A 27,582-nucleotide genomic window follows, 5' to 3' on the forward strand; every position below is an offset into this window, starting at 1 on the left:
AAACCTTGTCTCAAAAAATTAAAAAAGAAAATACAAAACAATGTACTCTATAATAAAAACAGGACTAAAATGCTTCAGGCTTTTCCTAAACTACTGTTATTAGCTCCATCAACCCTGAATTACTGCTTTCCAAACTGCAGCAGCAAACTGTGAGTTAAGATCAGCGTCTCTAGCCAAGACACACCAGGCTCAGGATCACTGCCTAATGACATCAGTTAGTGTGCTAACGCAGTTCTTAGCAACATCCAACACTCACAAGCCAAGCAGTTTAGATGCTGACGAGAGAATCTTCTATTAATTAGTGAAAGGCCAGGCTGGCTTAAAACACAAGTCAAGTCGGGCGTGGTGGCACACACCTTTAATCTCAGCACTGGGGAGGCAGAGGCAGTGGATCACTTGTGAGTTGGAGGCCAGCCTGGTCTACAAAGTAAGTCCAGGACAGCCAAGGCTACACAGAGAAAACACAAGTCAAAACTTACAATGAGTAATTGTCGTGGGCCTTCTACAGAAGGCTTTAACTTTGAAGGTCTACTACATGGTTTAAATCTTTACTGAATAGGTGGTGAAGTGATTTATAACCTCTCTAGGTTTACCTTTTTACTATGAGAATGAAATCCACTTAACATTGAAGTCTAACAAAATTCACAATGTGAATAGCTCACACTCCTCTCCTTTAGGCCGAGTCCAATCACATACAGCTGGCACTTAGTACACTTCTTTCCTATGAGTCTTCTTTCTACTTTTCATACATGTAACTACATTTAGCATGAAGAAGGAGCAAGACATATACAGCTGGCATAGCAGATGCACCTTTACCTACTCACATTTTCCTTAAACTACTGCACAGTACTTTACTGTATGGGGCTAGCAAGATGGCTTAGTGGGTAAAGGCATGTTCCAGAACCCACACCACGGAAGGAGACAATGAAGTTCCAGAAGTTGTCCTCTACTTCCACACAGTACACATCGTACGAACATTACCTCACATACTCACACCAGTAAATGGGGGGAAATCCCACTATATAATGTACTCACACAGCACCCCCCGCTCCTTTTTAGATGGGGTCTCACCATGTAGTCCTGGCTGGCCTTAAACTTGCTCTGTAGACCAGGCTGCCTTTGATGTCCCAGAGCGCTACCTGCCTCTGTCTCCTGAGTGCTGGGATTAATGACACACCATCATGGCCAGCTTCTCTATTTTCTAAGCTATAGCTCAACTGTATCTGCTTAATAGAGTGACAGATGCTGGGAATTATTTTGTTGTTGTTTGTTTTGTTTCAAGACAGGGTTTCTCTGTGTACCTTTGGCTGTCCTGGACTCACTTTGTAGACCACGCTGGCCTTGAACTAAAAAAGACCCACCTGCCTCTGCTCCCAAGTGCTGGGATTAAAGGTGTGTGTTGTTGTTTTTTCAAGACAGGGTTTCTCTGTGTAGCCTTGGCTATCCTAGACTCACTTTGTAGACCAGGCCTGCCTCTGTCTCCCAAGTGATTGAAGGCGTGCGCCACGACGCCTGACTAGATGCTGGAAATTTTAAGAGAACTATTGGAATTCCCAAACTGAACTGAATCAAGACAGTCAGGTGCTGGAGATCCTTACTAAGCTGATATGACGACTTGTCTTACCTAACGTACACCTAACCCTCTGTGCTGAAGGTCAGCACTTCCCTAGGTAAAATGTGTGTGCAATTTATTAGTGTGAAGTAAGAAGTCCTGGTTAAACAGTGATAAGAGGTTGATGCTACCTACATCTTCAAAGGTGTTCATAGGTCACTGTTCAACTGCCAATAGTTATCTAAATAAGAAGCAAGTGACTAGAGAGAAGGAAAACAAGGTACAAGTGACAGTCTGTAATCCTCAGAAATCATTTCATTAATCAAGGATGAAAGAGGATGGAGGGCAGCAATTCCCATACCAGGGTGGACTCGCATGCTCTATCCTTCCAGGGATTCTGAGGGATGAAGGAACTCTTCCTGGAAGTGCTACAATCCCATCAAATTTAGCTAGGAAGCCAATGTACTCCTGCTTGCCCAGATCTGTGGAATGGACACTCTGGACAGATAGGGCTGGCACAGGATATTTGATTGTGAACTGTAAAAACCTGTTTCTTGTTTGGTGTGGTTGAGCTCTAACCCTTTACTCCAAGAACTTTCTGTTTGTTGTAAAAACAGGTGATTATGGTGTGGCTCAGCCAGCCCTAGCACACACCTTTAATCCAAGAGCTTTCTGTACACAGGATTTAATGAAGTTAATCCTAGGTCAAGAGGGATTAAAGAGTAGGAGGGGCTTTGAGTTGAGGAGTATTTAAGACAGCATGGATAAGAAGAGGCTTTTGAGCTTTGAGCTAGCAAGGTCTTTGATTTTAGTTTTTTCACTTTTTTTCCTGGGCTGTCAGGTGAGCTAGTGAGGTTTTTGCTTTTTCCTCTGAGAAGTAAGGTAAGCTGGGTGCTTCCTCCGCCTCTCTGAGCTAGCAGGGTTTACCCCAGCATCTGGCACCTGAGTCTTTATTGGTAAAATTGAACTATTTGGAATTTATTTTCATTTTTTAAATAACATGGGGCTGGCAGCAAGGTGGAGGTTCTGTGCATTTCTGTCTAAATTCTAACCTGTTATTGTCATGACAACCTGACAGCCACCCCAAAGCTCTGCAGCACTCACCTAACTCAGTGGAGCTGGGACCCGTCTATAGAAGTGTTGCCACAGGTCCCCAGCCAGGCTGCAGGGCACTAGTAAGTTTTGCTAAGCCAAGAGCCCCTCTTACATACTCGTTACCTTATTTTTTCCCTAATTTCCGTTATTTCTAATCCTGTCCAGGAAGGCAAGCTCTGATGTAGTTGATAATTGTTTAACTTCGAGAGCAAAAGATTTTAAGGAATGACACACAGATGACTGCCTTAGGCAGGCAAGGTAAAACACCCCACAGTTCTCAAGTGCCAGCCTGTGCTCAGAAAGAGTATTTTTTAAAATTCTTTAAATTAATTTATTCTTGTTACATCTCAATGTTTATCCCATCCCTTGTATCCTCCCATTTCCCTCCCCCACCCCATTTTCCCATTATTCTCCTCCCCTATGACTGTTCCTGAGGGGGATTACCTCCCCCTGTATATGCTCATAGGGTATCAAGTCTCTTCTTGGCAACCTGCTGTCCTTCCTCTGAGTGCCACCAGGTCTCCCCCTCCAGGGGACCAGAAAGAGTATTTTAAACATCTGAAAGGGCAGCAGGAAGAGCTAGGATTTAAATGTTTGTATTTCTCTGGTGATTGCCCTGAATCACAGACCAAAGACTTGTTTCTCATGGTGCTGTCAATAGCCTCACACTTTCATAAAGCCTGCCTGTGAGCCCACGGCATGCTTCAGGCATGGGGTAGTGGGTTTTGACAAGAGGAAGATCTGTGAGAATCAGGCTGATCTGTCCTAAATAGGAATAACACCCCGCCCCCGCCCCACTGCCAGGGAGGGTCTCAGGCTCTCCAACCACTCTAAGAACCATGCATCGCCATGTGTCTCTGTGGGCTGCTAGGGTCAGGACCAGACCCTTGGCTCTGCAACGTTGCCTGTGCTTCTAGACTGTATCCTGCACTTCTAGTGGCAAAGGAAAGGGGAATCTGTCAGCGATGTCTAAGTTACACAGACACGCAACTGAGGCAGGTTTCCTGTTTCGTGACACCTGCCTGTAACGATACTGTGGGAACAGAGACCACCACCGTTCAAAGCCAGTCATGCAAAGAACAAAGTCGAACAAACTCTAGCACTGCGTGCCGTAGGGCCCTCTGGAGGAGCCCTAACACCCTTATGGCTAATGCAGTGCTCACTGCTTTGCGCTGGCCTTCAGCCATTCTGGTGTTGACTCTGCACACGTGCCTCTGACACCAGGAACTGGTGATAAAGAAACACAGACTGTATTCCTAAAGCTTCATTTGATTCTTACACGTCATGTACTAATCCTCACCCTGTGTCCCTCCTCAGTACGCAGAACAGAACAGGACAGGACAGTGTTATAAGTCTGGAAGCAGCAAATATATCCACAACTGGAGGTCAGATTTTAAATTCAGCTTTAGGAGATAGAGTAAATGTGTGTGCTTGTGAAGAGGCAGATGCACATGGCAAGAGGCAATGAAGAGTCTCATGAAGGTAAGTATTGAGTTCCATCAGTTGTGCCCTGTGTACTTAAGTTGAAGAAGACAGAGCTTGTTTTAGGTAAATCAAAGATCCAAAGATCCAATGCCTGGAGAAATTCTGATAACCCTCTCTACCAACTTCCACTCCTTTTTTGGGTCACTCACACTGACAGCACAGGCGGCAGGGGTCAGTCAGCGCAAAGTGTATGCCGTGCACACGGTGGGTATACTCTTCTTTATGTGAGACCTACACTGACTGGAAGTTGTTCTAATATAGTCTATCAATCACAGCTTAGCAAATACCAAATGAAGCTGCCTTGTGCCTCACTATAGACAACTGCTTACCAGACACCAATGTCCAAAATCCAAAATGACCTGATTACTAGGTGAAACTGTATTACAAAGTTATCAGCTCCATCTTCTGTCACAGACATGAGGACAAGTCGTAGAGGCTTTGCTTGACAAAGTTCCAAAGATGTCCAGTTGATTACCACTGCCCTTAAATATTATGAATGGTCCAGATGTTATTTTGCCTTAAAACTACTTTGAAATCTGTTTTTTCTTCTAAAACTGTCTACTTCTCAACCCTAATGAAATTCACAAAGGGAAAACTTTTTCTCACAGAGAATGTTGAAAGCATCTGGCCAAAAGCTTGAGATAGAGTTCTTGGCTCTGACTGTGAGCACCCAAGCAGAAACTGCTTGAAAGAAAGTTAGGAGTCCCTGGCTAGATACTGTTACCGGTAGAAAAGTTTCTTTAGAATCTGCTTTGAGAGCTATAGAAGGTGGGCTTGGAACTTTATGCTTTACAGATATTTTACAATAAAGAACCCCTTGGTAGTTAGCCTAGGCTTAAATAGAGCACTCCTGTTGGCTTGGGATGGAAGTAGGTCAAGTTTTTTCTTTATTCAAGAACATTTAGCTCAAGCTATGTTGCTATAACAATCATGTAAACACATTGTCTTTAGCCCAGGGAAATTTATGATTAAACTTTCCCCAGTATTGGTTAAGAAAAAGAGCTTTGCTTGGATATTGATTGGTTTTGCTATATGCTTTATTGTAGGTTATACAGAACTTTCTGTATTTCCTTGTTAGACTGTTCTCCTGCTTTGTTGATTTTTAAATGCCCTGTTGATTGTAAAAGATGATTAAAAATCATGATGTAATCTGCAATGAAAAAAGATTGAACTTCACTTTAAATAAAGTACTGAGGTTGGTCCAAGGAGTAAGAGTAAAAGAAAGCAAGACAGAGAGACAGAAAAATAAAGTTCTCCCGGGCTCTAAAACCTTTCAGTTTGTACCGCTACTTATGTCTGGGATAGTATTTTTTCCCCCTCCATTCCTCAACCTCTCCTCAACAGCTAGTTCCAATAGCTAGTTGTCCCACGCACACTTTTAATCCCGGCACTCAGGAAGGAGAGTCAGGTGGACCTATTTCAGTTTGAGGCCAGCATGGTCTATAGAACCAGCTGCAGGACAGCCAGGGATATACAGTGGGAGTCATTTTCAGAAAAGCACAAACCACAGCCCTCCCCACATACACACTAGCGTCATAAAGGAGTGTAATTAAATTTGACAGTTTATATGAAAAATCTTTAAAATGGGTCAGCAAGATGACTCAAAAGACAAAGGTACTTGCTGCCTAGCCTGATGACTTGAGTTTGACTCCTAAAACCCACACAGTACCAAGCAGAGAACCAATTGCTGCAAATATCCTGACCTTAACATGTGCATGACATAGTGTATGTGTATATATATTAAGCAATTTTAAAGTCTTTATAGTGCCATATCTATTGATCCAGCAACTTGAGATGCATAGAGATTTATATGAAAGCATGCTTGTTGTGAAGAGAAAAAAAAATCAGCATTTGAATAGTCAGCAAAACATTGGCTAAATAAACTATGAATTCATTTATCTGATTGCTATTAAAAATAAAATTACTAAAAAAAAAATGACTGGAGGCTATTCAATGATAGTGAACTAATAAGCATAAATAAACTAATATTTATGATACAGTCAGTGAAAATGGAAGTTATATATATACACAAATACATATGTATATCCATAAACATGTGAACATATGGGATATATGTAGAATGAGCTCCATTTTATAAATAGTATACATACAAGAGAAAAATACTGAGCTATTTTTATTAAATAGTGATTATATCACCAGGTGTGGGGGCTCATGCCTTTAATCCCAGCACTTGGGAGGCAGAGGTAGGTGGAGTTAGAGGCTAGCCTGGTCTACAAAGTGAGTTCAGGGCAGCCAAGGCTACACAGAGAAATCCTGTCTTGAAAAGCCAAAAAATAAAAATAAAATAGAAGTGATTATCTCTTCTTCACCAAGATTGGATAAAATGTTAAACACAGATATTCCCTGTTACTCTGAGTTTTGCCCAGGGTCCCAGCCAGTTTTAGGGTAAACTAAAGGCATTCAGAAAAACCAATTCTCACTTTATAGCCTTTTAACGTCCCTCCAAAGAAGAGAAACTTCCCTTTCTGAAGTACAGAATACATCAGTCCCTCTCTAAACCAAGTAGCTCCTCCTCTGTCATGGGCCACAGACATGTCACAAAGACACTATGGAGGTTGTTCCACATCTCCAAGCAGCGTGAGTCTGAATAACCAGAGCAGTATCCTGAGTTATGCTGATTTATGCTCTGAGATGGAAGAGGCTGCCAATTCTAGGCATGGTGGCCCAAGCAGTTCTTGGGACTACAAGGCTTGAGAATGGCAGAAAGCCCAAGCCACACTCCTCTCTCCTACAAGGCTGGAGCTCACACGAGTATGGGGACTCAACAGGAAAGGGTGATCTATCTGTGACTCTGGAGGGGCACCATCACCACATGCTATGCCTGTTTTCCAGGAGTACAGAAAACTGAAGAGGAGAAAGCAACAGGGTCCCTTTTGTTCACAGGATTTATTAGCTATACCCTGACAGAAAAGCCACACTATGAGTCACACTTGATGTGTAGGACCAGGGGAGGATAAAACAAGCACAGTAAGAAATGGCAAGAGCAAAGGCTATGACTGGTGAGCCCACATGCCTACCACTGTTTAGCCCTCCCTACTACGGTGTTTGACAGCACAGAGCCCAGGGCCCACCTCTCCAGCTATACTCATCTCAGGGTCTGTTTGCACTGCTTGCTCTAGAACCTGCTGTGTGCAGAGATAAGGGTTCTTTATAGCTCATTATTTCATGCTTCTAACTTGGTTCTGACTTGGAACACTAACTAGCAAAATGAGATGGTTGTTGTGATGGGAGGAAAACTGCCATTCTTCCTTTATAAAAAGAAATCAGGGGCTGGAGAGGTGGCTTAGAGTTAAGAGAATTTGTTCCTGTTACAGAGGACATAGGTTTGATTTTTGATTCCCAGCACCTATGTGGCATCTTAAAACCATATTCAACTCCAGCTCCAGAGAATCTGCAGTCCTCATTTGAAGGTAGGCGGCACAAATGTGGTGCCCAGACCCACATGCAGGCAAAACACCCACCCCACCCCCACAATAAGCTGGTTTTAATCCTGAGAGTCGAAGGCGGCAAAGAAAAAGAAAGGTCCAAGTAGCTCCCCAGGAGATTTGTAAAAAAAAACAATATACACCAACAGTGGCCAGCTAAGTACCCCAAAGCCAGTTTCTGGTTTTGTTTTGTATTTTTTTCAAGACAAGGTCTCTCTGTGTAGCTCTGACTGTCCTGGACTCGCTTTGTAGACCAGGCTGGCCTCAAACTCACAGTGATCCACCTGCCTCTGCCTCCCTAGTGCTGGGATTAAAAGAGTGCGCCACCACGCCCGGCTCCAAAGCCAATTTCTAACTGACAGTATGAGTAATATTTCAAGAATGAGGTGGATTCTTCAAGGTCACCTCCCTTCAGAGAGCCCACTGCATTCCCTTGGTGGGAACCTCAGCTGCAGAGGCTCTGACTCAGTGGGACAGAAGCATCCCTTCTCAACTGCAGTGCAGACAGACACTCCATCCACTAGAGATTGCTACTTTGACGGGGTAAACTCTCAGAACCTATCACTCCAAGGCTTCTTATGTGAATACCTACCAGGTACAGGTAACTTCTATTCAAAATAACCACATTCCTGCTGGACTGAGTAGATGTGGAGACAGCATACGAACTGCATGCTTAGAACCACTTGTGTCTAGTCTCTAATATGCTGCATAGTGCTTGGGCATGTAGTAGCCCTATAGGAGTATAAATCGTGTTCTTAGCCGGGCGTGGTGACCCACACCTTTAATCCCAGCACTCGGGAGGCAGAGGCAGGTTTATCGCTGTGAGTTCGAGGCCAGCCTGGTCTACAAAGTGAGTCCAGGACAGCCAAGGCTACACAGAGAAACCTTGTCTTGGAAAAAAAAAATCATGTTCCTACTACCATGATTATATTTTTTTTTCACGATTATATTTTTATGTAGTTTAAAAATTCCTTCAGTGGTTAAAATAAGCACAACCTGTCTTGTGAATTCATATAAACAAGACCAACCAAGTAAAACTACAGGAGCCAAAAATATTATGGACACAGCAGAAAATGAAAATAAATAAGGTCTGCCACAGTAGACTTGCTCAGATATAGTTCCAGACAAATATAAATTAAGTTTGTTTCCAAAGAGACAAAAAAATAAATAAATAAAAATAAAAACACCAAACCAAACCAAAAACCCTAAACTTTAAAAAATAGGCTTATGAACATGCTGTCCTTCCCCCCCGCCACCCCGCTTAGTACTTTCCAAATAATTTAGTAGCCAGTTTCTCCAATACATTTACTCTAATCTGGCCAGCATCTCTAAGTGCCTGGCTTTTATAGTTCATTCTAAAAGCTCACACACTTTTATCTCTTAGCAAGGAAAGATGCCATTCAAAATAGTCACTAATGCATCCTATTGAAACAGAGGAGCCTGTCCAGTGGGGTCAACAGGTCAGTCTGCAGAGTGCTTGGTGTACGCGCAAGCACACACACACACTCAGGCAAAGTGTATTCAAACACAAAGAGCATAAGCAAATGTAGACTCTCTTCTCCGCACTGGAGATAATGCCCCCCACCTAGTGCGGGCACTTCCTGGGAGAGAAAAACAGATAGAAGAGTGGAGCCTGAGTTCTTGCCTGCAGCCACAAAGGCAGAGGCTAGTCCTGGGCTAACAAAAGGCCAAGTCCAGCAGGACAGAGAAGAAAGACAAGGCAGATTTCTCCCTGTTCTTGCTGAGAGGTGGCCTGTGCCAAAATCCCTTGGTGCTGGACATAACCAACTGACAGCTGGTGTAAAGGCTGGTTGGACAGCAGACTCCCAGAGGATTAGCCCTGGTCCTTTCCCTCTGCAACCTCCAGGTTCCCTTTACTTCCTACAATGCCTCTAGAAAAAGTAGGGGCAGATGCCCAACTGAAAAACTTCCTAGAATCTGGAGTGAAGAAGGGATGGCAGTGGCAGCTTTTTATTAAATAAAGTGTAATCAACTTCCCCCAAAGCAACAAGGTTTCATCCTAGGTACTATTGAGGTTTCCTAACACCAGAAGCTTTGAGGAGCTATGGATGTGGCTTAGTTAGTTGTCCAGCAGGCAGGAAACCTTGGTTCCTTGAAGTACACTGAGCTGGGTGTGGTAGCACATGCCTGTCATCATAGCACTCTGCAGGCAGAGGCCTATGGGGAGGTCAACATCATCCCCAGGGGTAGCCTGAGCTACATGAAAACTGACTAAAATTTTAAAGCAAAGCCTTGAGTTGCATTATGATCGGTTAGGAGACTCCAATTCAAGCTCTGTGCCAAGACCCTCACACTGCGATGGCTAAGAACAAAGGAGGCCTTGTCCCCACTGACCTTACATTTTACTATAGGCATTAGGATGCTGCAAAGCAGTGGCTCGCAACCTGTGGCTCACAGCCCCGCTGGGAGGAAACAACCCTTTCTCTCAAGAGCCCCCAAGACCACGGGGAAAATTCAGATTTGTTATTACGATTCATAACAGTAGCAAAATTAGTTATCAAGTAGCAACAAAAATCTTCTGGTTGAGGGCTGTAGCCTTAGGAAGGCTGAGAACTACTGCAGTAGCCAAGTGTGGTGGCGCACGCCTTTAATCCCAGCACTCAGGAAGCAGAGGCAGGTGGATTTCTGTGAATTCAGGGCCAGCCTGGTCTACAAAGTGTGCCTAGGATAGCCAGGGATGTTACACAGAGAAACCCTGTCTCTAAATACCTAAAAAAAAATTTTTAAATAAGATAAAACTTAAAATTTCTGGGGTAAGGAATACAGCCCACCAGAAGAGGCCTTGCTTAGCGTAAGCAAGGATTCTCTCCAATCCTAGTATAGGGGCTAGGTAGATAATACGCTTTATAAAACAAGAAACAGCTGTCAAGGAGGGCTGGTTTAGATGGTTAGGAATGCTCACAGCAGCTCTTTCAGAGGACCCCAGTTCAGTTCCCACGTCAGGCAGCTCACAACCACCTGTAACTCTAGTCGCAGAGGTTCTAATACCCACACGTGACACAGGCACACACAAATTAAAATAAACAAAACAAAACAAACAAAAAGACTGAAAAAGGAAAAAATAAAAATAAAAAGACTGTCAAATGTATAAAACGGGCTGGAGAGATGGCTCAGAGGTTAAGAGCTCTGCCAAAGGTCCTGAGTTCAATTCCCAGCAACCACATGGTGGCTCACAACCATCTATAATGAGATCTTATGCTCTCTTCCGGTGTGCAGGCACACATGCGGGCAGAATACTATATAAATAATAAAAATAAATAAATCTTTTTTAAAAAAGTATAAAACAACGAGCCAGGTATGATGGCACATACCTTTAATACCAGTGCTTGGAACTCATCTCTGTGAGTTTGAGGCCAGCCTGGTCTACAGGAGGACTTCCAGGCCAACTAGTGTTATCCAGTAAGAACCTGTTTAAAAAACAAAACAAAAAAACAAAAAAACAAACAAAAAAACAAAACAAAACAAAACAAAACAAAACCCAAAAAACAAAAACCCATACAGCCAGGTGTGGTAGCGCATGCCTTTAATCCCAGCACTCGTGAAGCGGAGGCAGGTGGATCACTGTGAGTTCGAGGCCAGCCTGGTCTACAAATGAGTCCAACCAAGGCTACACAGAGAAACCTAGCTGCTTTTATTAGCAAGTTTTCACAGGAATTCTTCTATAGCACTACAAAAAGCACTATTAACAGCCTTCAAACTGGCCACTGAGCACTAACAAGCCCTGATCTGATTTACTATCTTCCCAGCACAGCAACTGGCTGACATAAATGATCTTGCTGCTTTCTGATTTAGCTACATTAGAAAGAAGAAATTTTGGCTACTAACATTTTAAGTCTTTTAAAAAATATCCTGAGTTAAGAATTCACAAAATTGGGCTGAAGAGATGGCTCAGTGGTTAAGAGCACCATTTGCTCTTCCAAAGGACCTGAGTTCAATTCCCAGCAACCACATGGTGGCTCATAACCATCTATAATGTGATCTGATGCCCTCTTCTGGCCTACAGGTACACATGCAGACAGAACATTGTATACATAATAATAAATAAATATTTTTTAATTAAAAAAAAAAAAGAATTCACAAAATTGCTGGGAGTGGAACAGGCTAATTAATCCCAACACTCAGGAGGCAGAGGCAGATGGGTCTCCGCAGCTAGCCTGATCTACAGACTGAATTCCGTGACAGCCAGTACTGTATAGAGAGAGACCCTGTCTAAAACACACACATACACAAAAAGAAACAAACAAACAAAAATCACAAATCAAGTTGGAACAGGTATGTATTCTCAAACCAAAAGAGGACACTGGACTGGACTTAGCAAGCTCCCTAAGCTTTCTGGAAAGAACCCACAGGCAGGTTTATTATTCTCAGGTTCCCAGCCTCCCTTCCCCTAGACTCCTTTTCTTAGCAATTCACCCAGCACACACCCTGACTTCTTCCAGCATTGCCCGAGAGGCCTTCTTATTCACTCAGCTCTTCGTTCCCAGGCTACTCTCTCAGCCAACACATACCCATTCTCTAAGAACCTTCTTTTTATTTATTTATTTATTTTGTTTTTTTGAGACAGGGTTTCTCTGTGTAGTCTTGGCTGTCCTGGACTTACTTTGTAGACCAGGCTGGCCTCGAACTCACAGAGATCCGCCTGCCTCTGCCTCCCAAGTGCTGGGATTAAAGGCGTGCGCCACCACACCCGGCCAGAACCTTCTTTTTATAAAGACACAAACATGAAGACATTCTGGAAGCAAGTGCTGTACAAAGCAGGTCAATACATCTTTCCGAATAGGGCCAAAAGGTATTTGTGGCTTTGTAGCTACAGAGTCTGTCACAGCTACTCAACTCTGCCCCAACAGCAGCCACTGGCATTGTGTAAACAAGTGAGTTAGTCTAAGAACAGCAGTGTGAGACTGGAGGGAGTCAGTGGGAAAGAGGATACTCTTCTTGTACAGATTTGGTTCCTAACACTCATCTTGGGTGACTCACAATTGACTGTAACTCCAGTTCCAAGGAATAAAATGGTTTCATCACACGCATATGAAATAAAAATAAGCTGGGCAGTAGTGGTGCACACCTTTAAAGCACTTGGGAGGCAGAGGCAGGCAGATCTCTAGGCGTTCAAGGCCAGCCTGGTCTACAGAGTGAGTTCCAGGACAAACAAAGAGTAACAACAAAACTGACAATGGGCAAGTAGGGCACATCCAGGGAGCTAGAAGAGTGCTGGTAAATCTTACCTGAACAGCCACCCCCCAGGAAGTCTCTTTGAAAGTTGTTAATCACTAACATAGACACCCAATAGAATTCATTTTTTCAAAAATAGTTTTCAACTATTATCCTGCCAAGATATAACTGAAGAGTGTGTTGTAATTAATTTATTATAAAAGAGCTACAGGTTATCTTATGTGCTTAGTGTAATTCTTGATTTCATTTTTTTTTTTGCCCAAATATTTGAAAGTAGTGTAGAACACAGCTCAGAACTATGCACAACCATGGCATGCCTGGAGAAGGCGCATGTCCACAGTTGGTCCTGCATGCTGGACTTAGGAGCCTTAGAGACTGCTGGCTAGCTTTACGTCAACTTGACACAAGCTGAAGTCATTTGAGAGGATGGAACCTCAATTAAGAGAATGTCTCCATAAGACTGGGTTGTAGGCAGGCCTGTAGGGCATTTACTTAATTAGTGACTGATGTCAGAGGGCCTAGCCCATTTGGGGGTGGTACCACCCTGGCCTGGTGGTCCTGGGTTCTGTAAGAAAGCAGGCTGAGCAAGCCATGAACAACAAGCCAGTAAGAGGCACCCCTCCATGACATCTGCATCATCAGCTCCAGCCTCCAGGCTCCAGCCCTGCTTCAGTTCCTGTCCTGACTTCCTTCAGTGATGACCAGTGATGTGAAGGCATAAGCCAAATAAACTCTTTTTTCCTAAAGTGGCTTTGGTCGTGGTGTTTCATCACAGAAATAGTGACCCTAAGACAGGACAATTGTGTTCTGCTTGCTCATCTGAAGATGACACTCACTCCACTCTCAAGCTAACAACTCAAACACATCAGGTTTAAATAAGCAGCCTTAACAGAATTCATCAAAAACATATAAAATCAAAACCAGAAAGGAGACAAGCAAGAGAAAAGGAAGTGATAAGGCCTCCTCTAACTAAGGTGGATAATTTGATTAGAAAAATGCTTTTCCGGGCTGGAGAGATGGCTCAGCAGTTCAGAGTACTGCCTGCTCTTCAACAGGACCTGAGTTCAGCCAGGCGTGGTGGCGCACGCCTTTAATCCCATCATTCGGGAGGCAGAGGCAGGTGGATTGCTGTGAGTTCGAGGCCAGCCTGGTCTACAAAGTGAGTCCAGGATGGCCAAGGCTACACAGAGAAACCCTATCTCGAAAAAAAAAAAAAAAAAAAAAAAAACAAAAAACAAAAAAAGAGGACCTGAGTTCAATTCCCAGCAACCACAAGGCAGTTCATAACTGCCTGTAACTCCAGTTCCAGAGGATCCAACATCCTCCTCACACAGTCACATATACAGGCAAAACACCATGCATATAAAAAAATCGAAAATGCTTTTCCTTTCAAATGCTTTTGTTATTGTTCATTGTAGAGAATTCTGAAAATGTAAGTAAAAAGAAAAAGATGAAATGTCTGATTCTGTCACCAGCTTTTGTCAACATTTTAGCTGTCTCTTCAAATCTCTCTTTTGTATACTTTGGTGAGAATATTTTAAAATACATTGTGTTCTCCTTCATGGAACATCATATTGTGTCTCTCAAATTCTTTAATATGGCACAAAAGTATGATTTTTTACAACATCTATTTTAGAAGCCAGATGTAGTGGCACACTGTAATCCAGTGCTTTGTAATTCAGGTGGTTGTGGTGCAGGTTTTTAATCCCAGCAGAGGCAGAAAGATCAAAGGAATGGGCCACTATTTGCATAAATGTCTCCAACTGTGGGATAGTTAGGTTCCTTTCTTGTTTGTGTCACTGTGTAGTCCTGACTGCCTTGGAACTCACGACATAGACTAGGTTGGCCTTCAACTCATAGAGATCTGAGGCCTCTGCCTCCTGGGTGCTAGAATTAAGGATGTGCACCACCACATCTGGCTCCCTTTAATTTCATATTACATTAAAAGTTGAAAATAATCCCACAGAAGTTTATAAAACCTTTTTGTTTTGTTTTGTTTTTTGTTTTTTGAGACAGGGTTTCTCTGTGTAGCCTTTGCTATCCTAGACTTGCTGGCCTTGAACTCACAGCAATCCGCCTGCCTCTGCCTCCCAAGTGCTGGGATTAAAGACGTGTGCCACCACGCACGGCCAGAAGTTTATAAAACTTTTATAAAAGCTTATAAAATATATTTTCTATGAACTCACAGCACGTTCTTCTCTAAAATAGAAACTTACTCTGGGGTGCCTATGGGTGAAGATACCATCTACACTGGGGACAACAGGAGGCAGCAGTCCTCAGGAGCAGGCAAGGGGCACAGATACCACAGCCCTACTTCATGGACCATTTGTGTCCTCAATCCTCTATACCAAAGGCAGATCATGTATCAGAGCCAATGAGCATCACAATGAGCTGGGGTGCCTGCGAGGCATTCTCACCCTACTCGCAGCATCAGTCAAACACAGGAGACATGTTTTGGTACTAAAATCATGGAAAGATGTTAAATGACTTGCAGCAAATGTTTCACCAGCTTCATTTAGTGGATTCTGGGGAACCCTTCTGAAATAAGCAGTACAATAACTGGTCTTTCTCCTCTGGACAACTGAAGAGGGCTCTGTGGACTGTTCATGCGGCAAGACAGTGGGGAAGAACTTGGACGTCTGTCCAATCAGCAGTGGCCCGAGGCCTGCCTGCCTCAGGAGTGCGAGGCACAGTGCAGAGCGCATGTCCCCTCCTCTTAGCTGGCATCACTCAGAATTAAAACTCTTCAGTGTTCTAGTCCACATTATTTACAATGCTGAAAACTCTTCCTGGAAGCATAAATTGTCCTTAGCCTTTAAATAAGCCAAAGAAAGTAGAATACAGGAAACTTACTTAACTGTGTGAGTTACCTACAGCAAAAACCAAAACCAAAGCCCCTCCAGTTCAGTTCTCAGCTTCCAGACTGGGTTAAAAGCCACATCTGTTTGCCAATTTCCTGAAAGAAGTTTGAGTCAGCCAGTGTCACACACAGTGTCCGCTTCTCTTCTAACTAAGACTGGGAAAAGGAATGTTTCTGATTAAACTTTACAACTAGTACTGGGTTCCCCTATGGAATTTTTAGCAAGAGATTTCCTTTTTCTTTTCTTTTTAATATTTATTTCCTGAAGTGTCATGTGTGTGTATTAGTGCTCTCCTTCCCCCGTGGGAGTCCCAGGAATCAGCAGGCTTGGCAGCAAACACCTTTGCCCAATGAGCCACCTTGTCAGCCCAAGAGATTACTTTTCAAACCTGAACACTCCAGACTGACCTATGGATAATTTAAATCTAATTGCAGAAAGAGAAACTAGGCAATGAAACAAGTCCAGGATAGTAAGGAAAACTTTCCTACTCCTTTCCTCATCCATGTCAGCTGATCACAGAGAGATTTGCACCAAGACCAAACTCTTCTAGTTGTGCTTTTGCCAATAAGAACTTGAGAAATGCAAACATACAAGGGCAGGACGAACACAGCATCCTTCAAGGCCATCAGTCGGGCTGCACGTACATCTGTCACCATCACCACAATGTTTTCATATGCTGACATAGGTGGCTACAAACCTGTATAAAACAGACACGCAAGAGCTGCCAGTCTCAGTGCCTGGCCACAGGCCCTACAGCAGGCCCACGGAGGGTTACTCTGGAGTGAAGTGGGAGGTGGGAGGACCGCACACTTACCTTACCAGCGCATCTGGTTTGCTCAGCTGGTTGTTAGGAATACAGTTCTCCATTAAGTCCTTGTGTGCACTGGGGCTCTTGCTAGTGCACTTCTGCTTCTTCTCATTCTTACTAGCCGAGGAAGGAATGCTTCCGTTTGTAGCGCTGTGACTTCGAGGCGAGGAGTTCACAACTCCACTGGCATTTTTGTAATTTTTTGAGGAAGCAGTGCATGAGTCCTCTTTCAAGAGGTTTTCTGTACTTCCCACAAGATCGTTGTTTAATCTTTTACTATTGATATGGTTTTCCATATACTCAATTTCTTGTATTTTAGAGTCTACAGGTTGTAGAATATTGTTGTTATTTATTCCAAGGTTATGTTTCTTTGCATCCTTGTCCTTTTCTTTCCCTTTTTCTCGATATTCTATCTCCGGCAAAGTTGTGGAAAGTTTTTTGTTGGCTGGGATGCCTCCATTGTGGTGTATAAGGATCGAGGAATCCATGTCCGGCAATCCTTTGGCTGCTACAGTACCAAAAACAAACCAACAAACAAACAAAAACCCATACTGGAATATTTAGCTTTTAAAAACAGAGACTAAATTGACCTAGTAAAATATATAAGCTAGGCCTAGAAATTCACCATATTAATCACAGTAGAAACTTAGAGGCAGTAAGTATGTACTGACTAACTCCAAGGAACAATCCAGACACATTTGAGAAAATCACCATAATATAAACCACTAAAGATTTGGCTTTAAAGTAAGATTAAAATTTTATAATTGTCATATATAATATAATGTAAATCAAGTCAACTAAGTTTGTCAAAAAGCATGTCATTTTTATAAAAGGACCTTTTTTTTTTATGAAAAGAGATTTATTGTATTGGCTTATGCTACAGTCAGAGTAGTCCAACAATGGCTACCTTCCCAAGAAGTTCTATTTTAAAAGAGGCCTCAATTGGATCTGGGAGATGGCTCAGTGTATAAAAGTGTTTGACACACAAGCCTAGTGACCTGAGTTCAATCTCCAAGACCTAAGTAGGTGTGAGACAAATAACTCCACAGAGTTGTCCTCTTGCTCCCACATGTGCTGTGGCATGCATACCAACACACACACACACACACACACACACACACACACACACACACACCCCTTTTTAAAAAGATGCCTGGTTTATATTACTAAAAAAAAAAATCAAAAGAAAGAAAAGATGTGACTTCTGGTTACAAGCATCTAATTTTTTGACTCCACGGCTGAAGTAATAGGTCATTTCCCAGGACACTTATGAAGCACTCTGTCTATCAGTGCAGTACACTTCACGTGCTGTGGTCTCCTTAAGAGCTATTTTGCACTGCTTCAGAAAAAAGAATTTTAATATAAATTAACTAAAAATCATGACCTCAAACTTCTAACTCCCAAGGGGAAAAAAATGATTATTGGGGGCTGGAGAGATGGCAGAGCAGTTAAGAGCACTGGCTGTGCCAGTGTGGTGGCGCACGTCTTTAATCCCAGCACTCAGGAGGCAGAGGCAGGCGGATCTCTATGAGTTCGATGCCAGCCTGGTCTACAAAGTGAGTCCAGGACAGCCAAAGAGACACAGAGAAACCCTGTTTTAGAGGGAAAAAAAAAAAAAAAAAAAAAAGAAGAGCACTGGCTGCTCTTCCAAAGGTCCTGAGTTCAATTCCCGGCACCCAGACAGTGGCTCACAACTATCTATAATTTGATCTGATGCCCTCCTCTGTCATGTAGGATACATGCAAATAGAGAATTTACATGAATAAGTAAATCGTTCTTTAAAAGGGAAAAATCAGTATTACTACCAGCTCACCTACCATTACTGGTTGAGGGTTCACAAGAAAAGCCCCATTAGAAATGGTTGCGTTTAAGCCGGGTGGTGGTGGCGCACGCCTTTAATCCCAGCACTTGAGAGGCAGAGGCAGGTGGAGCGCTGTGAATTCAAGGCCAGCCTGGTCTACAAAGTGAGTCCAGGACAGTCAAGGATACACAGAGAAACTGTGTCTTAGGTTAAAAAAAAAAAGAAGAAGGAGGAGGAGGAGAAGAAGAAATAGTAGTAGTAGCAGCAGCAGCAGTAGTAGTAGTAGTGGTGGTTCCATTTAGCTGGGTGCTGGTGGTACACACCTTTAATCCCGGCACTTGGGAAGTAGAGGCAAGGGGATCTCTGTGAGTTCAAGGCCAGCCTGGTCTTCAGAGCGAGATCCAGGACAACCAGAGCTATTATACAGAGAAACCCTGTCTCGAAAAAACATATATTAATAAATAAATACCAAAACAGAAAGACAAACCAGAAAAGAAAAAGAAATGGTTCCATTTAAGAACCACTGTACAGTATATAAAACATTCAAATAGGACCACATTCCCTTGTTCTGACAGCAGGCGACATCACATACTCACATCACCATCTTACTTATAGCTTGGTTCTTGACTTGCTTCAATCACAGTCTCATAGTCAAGATGTAATTTATTAAAATTTGTAACAAAACATTTACATTTTTAAAAGATTTATTTATTATGTATACAGTGCACATCAGATCACATTATCGATGGTTGTAGGCCACCATGTGGTTGCTGGGAAATGAACCTAGGTCATCTGGAAGAGCAGGCGGTGCTCTTAACCGCTGAGCCATCTCTCCAGCCCCACATTTATATTTTTAAGAATTAAAAATATTGTTCACAGGAGGCAGAGGCAGGTGGATCACTGTGAGTTTAAAGCCAGCCTGGTCTACAAAGACAGTCTAGGACAACCAGAGCTGCACAGAGAAACCCTGTCTCAAATTTTTTTTCAAAACAATAAAATAAAATAAAAATATTTTATTTGTTGCTTTTACAAAGGACCTGGGTTCAGTTCCCAGCACCACAAAGTGGCTCAGAAGCACTGGCAATCCCAGTTTCTGGGCTCCAGACAACCATGTGGTACACATACAAACAGGCAGAAAAAGATCCATGCATACAAAATAAAAATGTAAGTAAAACAAGCACCTTATGTAAAAGCAGACAGACCTCAGAGTGTGCTCACATTCTGTATTTCATGACCAAACAAACAAGGCCCAAGGAGAAATATCAGGAAACTGGAAAAATCAAAATACAGCCACCTTCTTACTGAGCCAAAATCTGACTGGCCTGTGAGGCCACAGGTTCAGAGTAAAGACCTACCTTCCTCGGCCTCCTTTTCTTGCTTCTGCAGCATCTGCTGCTCTGGAGGGAGGGCCTGCTGCAGAAGCTGCATGTAAAACTCGTTCTCCTTTTGAACTTCCTTTTGCTTCCTTAACCGCATTTTGTAGCTCACATAACTTTTGAAGCCAAAGCCCAAAGTCACCACAGGGTACCCAATACTAGAAGGAAGACAGTCCAGCCAATAATTGAAAGCTTAAAACAAACAACATGTGTGGCAAGCACATAAGACTACTGAGACTGAAAATTAGAAAAATCAAGCCTAGTTGATGAAGATAAGCCCATGCAAACAGAACAAGCCCTGTGTGTCTGCCAGACCATGGGACACAACTCTGCATCACACTTGAGGGCTCCTTAACTCTAGGAGTCGTCACAGGACCTGACAGATGCAGCAGCTAATGCTTTGAGGAAACAAGAAGCTTTTTGAGTTAGAAAATTTAAGCTTCTCTATGTTTTAAGAATGAAAAGGTATCTATATGGACAAAATGGGACCATTGCTCAAGGACTCGCAGAGGCTGTGGCTGCACAGCATCCAGCTAAAGTTCCAGACAGATCAGAAAGGGCTATGAAGCCTCACCACTAGTTGAAGGACTGTTAAAGACGCCATGCCATCAACCATGTATAAGCTGGCAGCACTAGGTGGACTCAGTGGGACTTAAAAAGAAAGAATACATGATGTTGGAAAGAGTAAGTCTGTCGTGTGCAGGGTATAATAGGAAGAGTTTAAGGGGAGAAATGGGAGTTAGATTTGACCAAAATATATTATATTCACATATGAAATTCTCAAATAATAAAAAGTTTAAACATAGCTAAAAGGTAGATACTTTTATGAGTAGTCACAAATAACCATGCTAAGTGTTTAAAAAAAAAATCAGAAGGGCACCATGCAGTGGTGGCACATGCCTGTAATCCCAGCACTAGGAGGCAGAGGCAAGTGGAATCTCTGAGTTCAAGGCCAGCCTGGTCTACAATGTGAGTCTAGGACAGCCCAGGATACAGAGAAACCCTGTCTCAAAAAACCAAATAAAATAAGGTAGAGTCAAATTCAGGCAATTACATTAATCTTCTTGTGTCTGGGGAGTAAGAGCAATAGATAGCTGCATCTGTAAAATTAATTCATAATCACTTTCACAGCAATTCCAAAATCACATATATGACAGCTATCACTTAAGTATCAGAGATCATCTGGGTTGTGCTACCAAGTTAAAGCAAGTGTACTTACAACTCTAATATAGAAGTAAGAATATCTCCTCCAGCTAAGCAGACTGTCCAATGCCTTTCCAAAGTACTTGCAAGCCCATATTAAGTCTCATAAATGTTAAAATTTATAATTTTTAATTAGTCTAAATATGGTTTCACTACAAATTTAAAATGACATGGTTTATTTAACTCAACTGTTCATAAAAAACTAAAAATACTGGAAATAATAATTCTTGTTTATTTAGGAGTTTGTACTTTTTACAACTGATGTAAACAGAAATCAAACTTAATTTCTAATTATTTTTAGTTAAGGTTAAATGAAATATACTTCAATATTCACTTATATTTCATAAGTAAATTTTCTTTTAAAAATGTTAATAATAGTCTTGTTACTTCTGTAAAAGATGATGGACTAAGAAACAGCTAAACACGTGACACACTGCACCTCCTTCCCATGACCTCAGGAGAGAGACTGGAAAGCTCAAGCTTAGAGACAACGACAGGCTCAGCAACACAGGTACTGTCTGTCTGAAAAGGCTGGTTCAGCTGAATTTAGCATTCTACACTGAAGTGTAGACTAAGATTATAGGTAATACTCACCAGTGAGCAGCAAATGGTCGACAGAGGTCTACATGAAAATTTTTCAGATCTTTAAATCTAATTGCTGCTTCAATATAAACAAAGAGTATCCAGAGGGACACTGTAGGCAAACACACTCCCCTTTCTGTGGGAAAGCAGCAGAGAGACAGCCGTCAATGATACAGTAGCTGACACAACCGATGAGTTGGTTGTTTGGCAGAGTCAGTCAATGATAGCAACATTCAGAGACTTTAAAGTAAACTAAAAAGCAATTTGAAGCCAGGCGTGATAGTGCACACCTGTGATCCCAGCACTCAGGGAAGCAGAGGCAGCAGATCTCTGTGAGTTTGAGGCCAGCCTGGTCTACAAAGCGAGTCCAGGACAGCCAAGGCTACACAGAGAGACCCTGTCTCCTCCTCCTCCACCACCACCACAACAACAAAAACAACAAAAATTAAAAGAAAGAGGGCCAGGCATGGTGGCACACTGCCTTTAATTCCAGCACTTGGAAGGCAGAGGCAGGCAAACCTATGTGTGTTCAAGGCCAGCCTGGTCTGCAATGAAAGTTCCAGGACAGCCCAGGCTGTTACACAGAGAAACCCTATCTCGAAAAACAAACAAACAAAACCCCAAACAAACAAAATAAAATAAAACCATCACCGACACCAAAATGTTTATGACACAATATTGCCATTCTTTTGTGGTTATATACAATTTTATTTGAGCATTCTTTTTTAAATTATTTCTACTTATGCCATTACTTTGTGTGATGCATGCTTATGTGCATGCCACAGCGAGCCTGTCAGTATAAACTTTTCAGAGTCAGTTCTCTGCTTCAACCATCAGGATCCTGGGGTTCCAACTCAGGCCCTCAGGAATGACAGCAAGTGCCTTCGCCTGCTGAGCTGTCTTGCCAGCCCTTGTCACCATTCTTTACCTCAAGGGATTTAACGTTTTAACATATGGAAGTTGTATACGCTTATCCTCCTATTTTCCAGGGCCAATAAAACAGTGATGCTGTTTACTGTAGTTTGTCTCAGCATTAACTGTTTCAAATTGAAACATATTTCACAACCCGGCTATTCCAATATATGTCACTTTATGACACTGTCCTGCCAATCCCTGGCACATGGTTAGTCTCCTCCCATGACAACACCGAGGAAATTAGAAAGGCTACCTTTGCCTCAGAGCCCTAGCACATCTGAGCTGGAGCCGCTGAGACATTTAGACTACCTCACCTCCAGGTGACAGACAAGAAACTGGGACCCAGAAATAGGGATGCATATAAATGGCCCAGGAGAAGGAAATACAAGTAAAAACTGGTTCAAAGGGGGAAAAAATCTCTTGAATTAGACTGGACAACAGCCAACTGGAGAACATTCTGGACAACTTAAATCAAGTCTGATGCTACAGTAGAAGCTATGCTCTCAGTGGAGCCCTCCAACAGCAAGGAGCTGTCTTCTACCGTGGCCAGTGGCCAGCACCACTGTCTGCAGGATGATGCTGCGCCAGAAAACTTTTACTGTCTGGCGATCTCTCAAGAGTCAAAATTCTACAGGTTACAGCCGAGACGGAGAATCCTGTTTCACAGAGCTCTGCAGACAGTGTGACTCTGAGGGCCAGTCCTCAAATCCCAACAGCACACGCCACATATGCTTTCACAGTGAGCTGGAGCTGTCAGAATCTCTTCTGATCTTGAAATAACTTGAAAAAAGAAGGAAGCTAACAGTGTATCCTATCAGTAAGAATCTCTCTGAAATACAATGCATAGGATTAGGAGGGCAAAATGGGAGACACTGAAAACGCCACACAATGAAGAGCTGGTGGCATCAGGAGTGTTGTCGTCTGGTCATATTATTGGGTTCACTTGAATGACCTCTAGCATTTCTTTCAATACTGAAATGCTGTGAGCAGTCTTGTGTGGCACATGGATGTCTTCAACTACTAAACAACACAAATCACTTCAACTCGTTTTAAATTGGCATCTTTGCAATAGAGGTTGCCAACTCAAATGCCTAAACCTCAAGTGTTTGATTCAAAAAAGAAGAAAGGGGGGGGGAGGGTAAATTCACGTATGAAAGCATAGAGAGCAAGGCAAGGTAGGGTACACCAATAATCCAGGAGTATTACTGTCAGGTGCAGACTAGCCTGTTCTACATAATGAGTTACAGGACAAGCACAACTACTTGGTAAGACCCTGATTCAAATAAGCAACCCTACGACCAACGAACAAACAAAAACCCCAACCAACAAACCACAGACACAAGCCAAAAAAACATATTACAATATACTGGGGAAAGGCAACTTTAAAATGTCAATCTTTTGGGTTTTTTCTTTTTTCTTTTTTTTTTTTTTTTTTGAGACAGGGTCTCTCTGTGTAGCCTTGGCTGTCCTGGGCTCGCTTTTGTAGACCAAGCTGGCCTCAAACTCACAGGGATCCACCTGCCTCTGCCTCCCAAGTGCTGAGATTAAAGGCGTGCGCCACCACCACCCAGCCTAAAATGTAAATCTTATATAATTCATTAATTTTCATCTAAAATTTCTAACCAAGAAGTCGTTAAAACTTACCTGTGTGCCATACGTACTGGACCCATACATAGGTGCTAGCAGCAAAAAAAAGCCATTGTATGGGGATGAAGAGGAGACATATGATATTTGATGTGAATGCTACACAAACAAAAAATACTGAGAAGGCCTAAATAGAGAAAAAAAAAAAAAGCAAATTAAAAACCGTATTTCAGAACTTGTTATTTTCAAGAATGTTAATAAAAGCTTTTGTTGAACAAAATTACTAAACACAGAGCAAGTTAACAAGAGGAAACTTTAAAATTTAAATACTTAGAATAGACCATGTGGAAGCAGTGGTTATAAGCTTGCTTGAGCAGCACATACACTAAAAAGCAGTGGCTAACTCAACATTAAAGAGTGCTCTTATTCACAGTTCTTAAACCAAGGAGATGACCTGAGACTAGAGCACAGTGAACGCATTGGGATTCTACAGGCAGGTTACCTGGAGGACAAGAGCTTTAACACTGAGAAGCCTCCTGTTTCCTCACAAACTATTCCAAAGAGCTTCATTCTTAACGCTTACTGGAATGCAGATGAACCAAAATATTGGCAAGAATTATGCTGGTGGTAATATTAATAACGCTGCATTCCCCTAGACACCACTATGCATTACCAATAACACATAAGCTTGAAGCCATCTTTTGGAAGCATGGATTTACTCTGACCAAGTGCCAGGCCTGGACTGGAGAGTTAGTTGTGTAGCTATGGAACACAACAGAAATAACACATAAGTCAAAAGAATGAGCTCAGGCCACGCTCCAGGCTCTAACTGCATACTTTAAAACCTGTGGTCTGGAGAGCTCTGAGATATTTTTTAAATTAATTAATTTGTTTATTTATTATTATTTATATTGTACTCTGTCCACATGCCTGCCTACATGCCAGAAGAGGGTACTAGATCTCATTATAGATGGTTGTGAGCCACCATGTGGTTGCTGGGAATTGAACTCAGAACCTTTGGAAGAGCAGCCACTGCTCTTAACCTCTGAGCCATCTCTCCAGCTGGAGTTCTGAGATCTTACCAAACAAAGAGCTCTTAAAAAAAAAAAAAAAAAGGCCAGGTGGTAGTAGCGCACACCTTTAATCCCAGCACTTGGGAGGCAGAGGCAGGTGCCTCTGTGAGTTCGAGGCCAGCCTGGACTACAGAGGGAGTTCCAGGACAGCCAGAGCTGCTACACAGAGATACCTTGTCTCAAAAAACAAAACAAAACAAAAGAACCACCTTTCTATTATATTTTTTTGGGTAAATGGTTATTTTCAGTGAATTAATAAATATGTATTTGATTTTTTGTTTGATTTTAGTTGTTACCTGTTTTGTTTATATCGAGAACAGGGTCTCTGTAGCCCAGGCTGACCTACAACTCAGCTTGTAGACCAGGCTGGCCTGGAACTCAAAGACCCTTCTACTTCTGCCTCCTGAGTGCTGGGATTAAAGGTGTGCACCACCACATTAACAGAAGCTGTTTGAAGTTCTCAATAAATTTTGTTTCGTTTTGTTTTGGAGACAGGGTCTTTCTTTGTTATCCTTGGCTATCCTGGAGTGCTCTGTAGACCAGGCTGGCCTCAAACTCACAGTTATCTGCCTGCCTCTGAGTCCCAAGTGCTAGGATTAAAGGCGTGCATCACCACACCTGGCAATAATTTTTAAGAATACAAACCAAAACTAAACAAACAAAATTATTGCCTCATGTGGTGGCACATGGCCTGTAACCCCAGCACTTGGGAGGCAGAGACAGATCTCTATGAGTTCGAGGCCAGCCTGGTCTACAAAGTGAGCTCCAGGACGGCCAGGGCTACAGAGAGAAACCCTGTCTCAAAAAACCTTAAAAAAAAAAAAAAAAAAAAAAAGAAGAGTCCTGAGACCAATGACAACCCCTGCTACAGAGCACTCCAGAGTAAGAGTAAGAGTAGGCAATGTAATCCTTCACCCAGTTCCTTCTCTCCACTCAAGTGGGAAAGGAGGAGAAAACAGAACCATTGATCAGTGGGCTTAGAACAGCCAAGTTTTAATCCACAGGCCCAGTTAGCTCCTTCCAACTCAGGCACTTCAGTTGTTAATAGCTAATTTATTGCTAATAAAATCCATTTAAAACAAGTCAGTATCAACCAATAAACATATTCTCCTAAATCTCTCCCAGTTGGAGAACATGCAATAGAAACATACCAGTCCCTGGTATCTGAAGGAGTCATAGACACTTCTGATGAAAAGCCAGAACGGCCATAGGTATTCAAATCGGAACTCCAGGACAAAGTCAGCCAGGAGGACAAGTGCCCACACTACCAGGAATTTCAGGTATAAAAATGTACTGCAAAATACAAAAACAAGGGATTCAAGGTCACGCATGAAGAATCAGAAATAGGAATGCACTGTTTCTGTTCAAAATGGATAGAAAATGTCATTTACCATAAACACAGTGGAGATTAAAGCTCAGAAAGCAGCTTCTGTGCCCTATCTGGATTGTAAAAGACTCCTTGACTCTGAGTCTCAAAACCGTCAAGACAACCAAACATGCTCAGTTCCTTTTAAGATGGAGGAAAAACACTTGAATCTCACCACTATTTTTTTTTTTTTTTAAATGTGCTAAGTGTATGACTTTAAAGTACTGTAACACTCTCAGGATAGCTTTTAAGCTGTTCATTAGAAGAAACTGTCACAGCTGAAAGGCTTCCGATGTGCTGCTTCCTGGCCCTGCACACCTGTGGGAGTTGGGAATCCCTGCTGCACACCTCTGCATGCTTCAAGGATCTCTGCTTCTCTCTCTTCTCCAGCTTCTCTGTACAGCATTCATCTGCACTGACCAAACAAAACATAACAGACTTCCCAGAAATATGCTACAGCTAACTCATGGGGCAGACACAGTCACTCCTAAAGACTGAGGGCACAGAAGTCTTTTAAAGGAGAAGTCTTCAAACATTCAGGACTTGAGATGAAAATGTGTCATCCGAGTTCCTTCCTGTTCATGGTAAAGAGATACATGCTTTGAGAAGCCGGTTAACACGCATCTGTCACCACTGTACTGAGCTCAAAATGAGGTGGGAACACAGTTGTTGTTTCTTAATTATCTTTCATATAATCTAAGACTCCATGTTCCACTCATCAGCTGCATGATGAGTAATAAAAGCCTGAAGCGCTTACCTGCTAATCACCCTCTATTTCTATGTTCCCAATCTGTTCACTCCAGAGCAGAGCAAAGTTAGCTATTTAAAAAGATGTCTAAACCAGGTATGGTGGCACACATTCACAATCCCAGCACAAGGCTAAGCCAGAAAAATCATTTGAGGCCACCCTGGGCTACACAGCAAGCTCTAGCTAATCATGGGATAGAGAGACCCTATCCTAAAAAATTAAACTTTAGGGCTGGAGAGATGGCTCAGAGGTTAAGAGCACTGGCTGCTCTTCCAAAGGTCCTGAGTTCAATTCCCAGCAACCACATGGTGGCTCACAACCATCTGTAAAGATATCTGGTGCCCTCTTCTGACATGCAAGTGTACATGTAATGCAGGCAAAACACTGTATACCTAAATAAAAACCCTTAAAAAAATTTAAACTTTAGCAGGGTATGGTGGCACATGCCTTTAATTCCAGCCCTCAGTAGGCAGAGGCAGGCGGATCTCTGTGAG

At 42.5% G+C, this 27,582-nt stretch overlaps 1 protein-coding gene across 1 annotated transcript in view; it reads right to left on the reverse strand.

The window, feature by feature from the left end:
* Positions 1 to 27,582, reverse strand: part of Maco1 (macoilin 1) — a 61,047-nt gene that overhangs the window by 16,628 nt on the left and 16,837 nt on the right. Inside the window, exons 2-6 of the mRNA XM_051172084.1 lie at positions 26,126 to 26,267; positions 23,962 to 24,088; positions 21,415 to 21,538; positions 19,597 to 19,775; positions 16,447 to 16,948 (exon numbers count right to left, since the gene is read on the reverse strand). Coding sequence (XP_051028041.1) covers positions 16,447 to 16,948; positions 19,597 to 19,775; positions 21,415 to 21,538; positions 23,962 to 24,088; positions 26,126 to 26,267 — 1,074 coding nt within the window. The remainder of the gene's footprint in view (positions 1 to 16,446; positions 16,949 to 19,596; positions 19,776 to 21,414; positions 21,539 to 23,961; positions 24,089 to 26,125; positions 26,268 to 27,582) is intronic.

This window comes from Acomys russatus, chromosome 29, assembly GCF_903995435.1.
Source record: "Acomys russatus chromosome 29, mAcoRus1.1, whole genome shotgun sequence".
Lineage (NCBI taxonomy): Eukaryota > Metazoa > Chordata > Mammalia > Rodentia > Muridae > Acomys > Acomys russatus.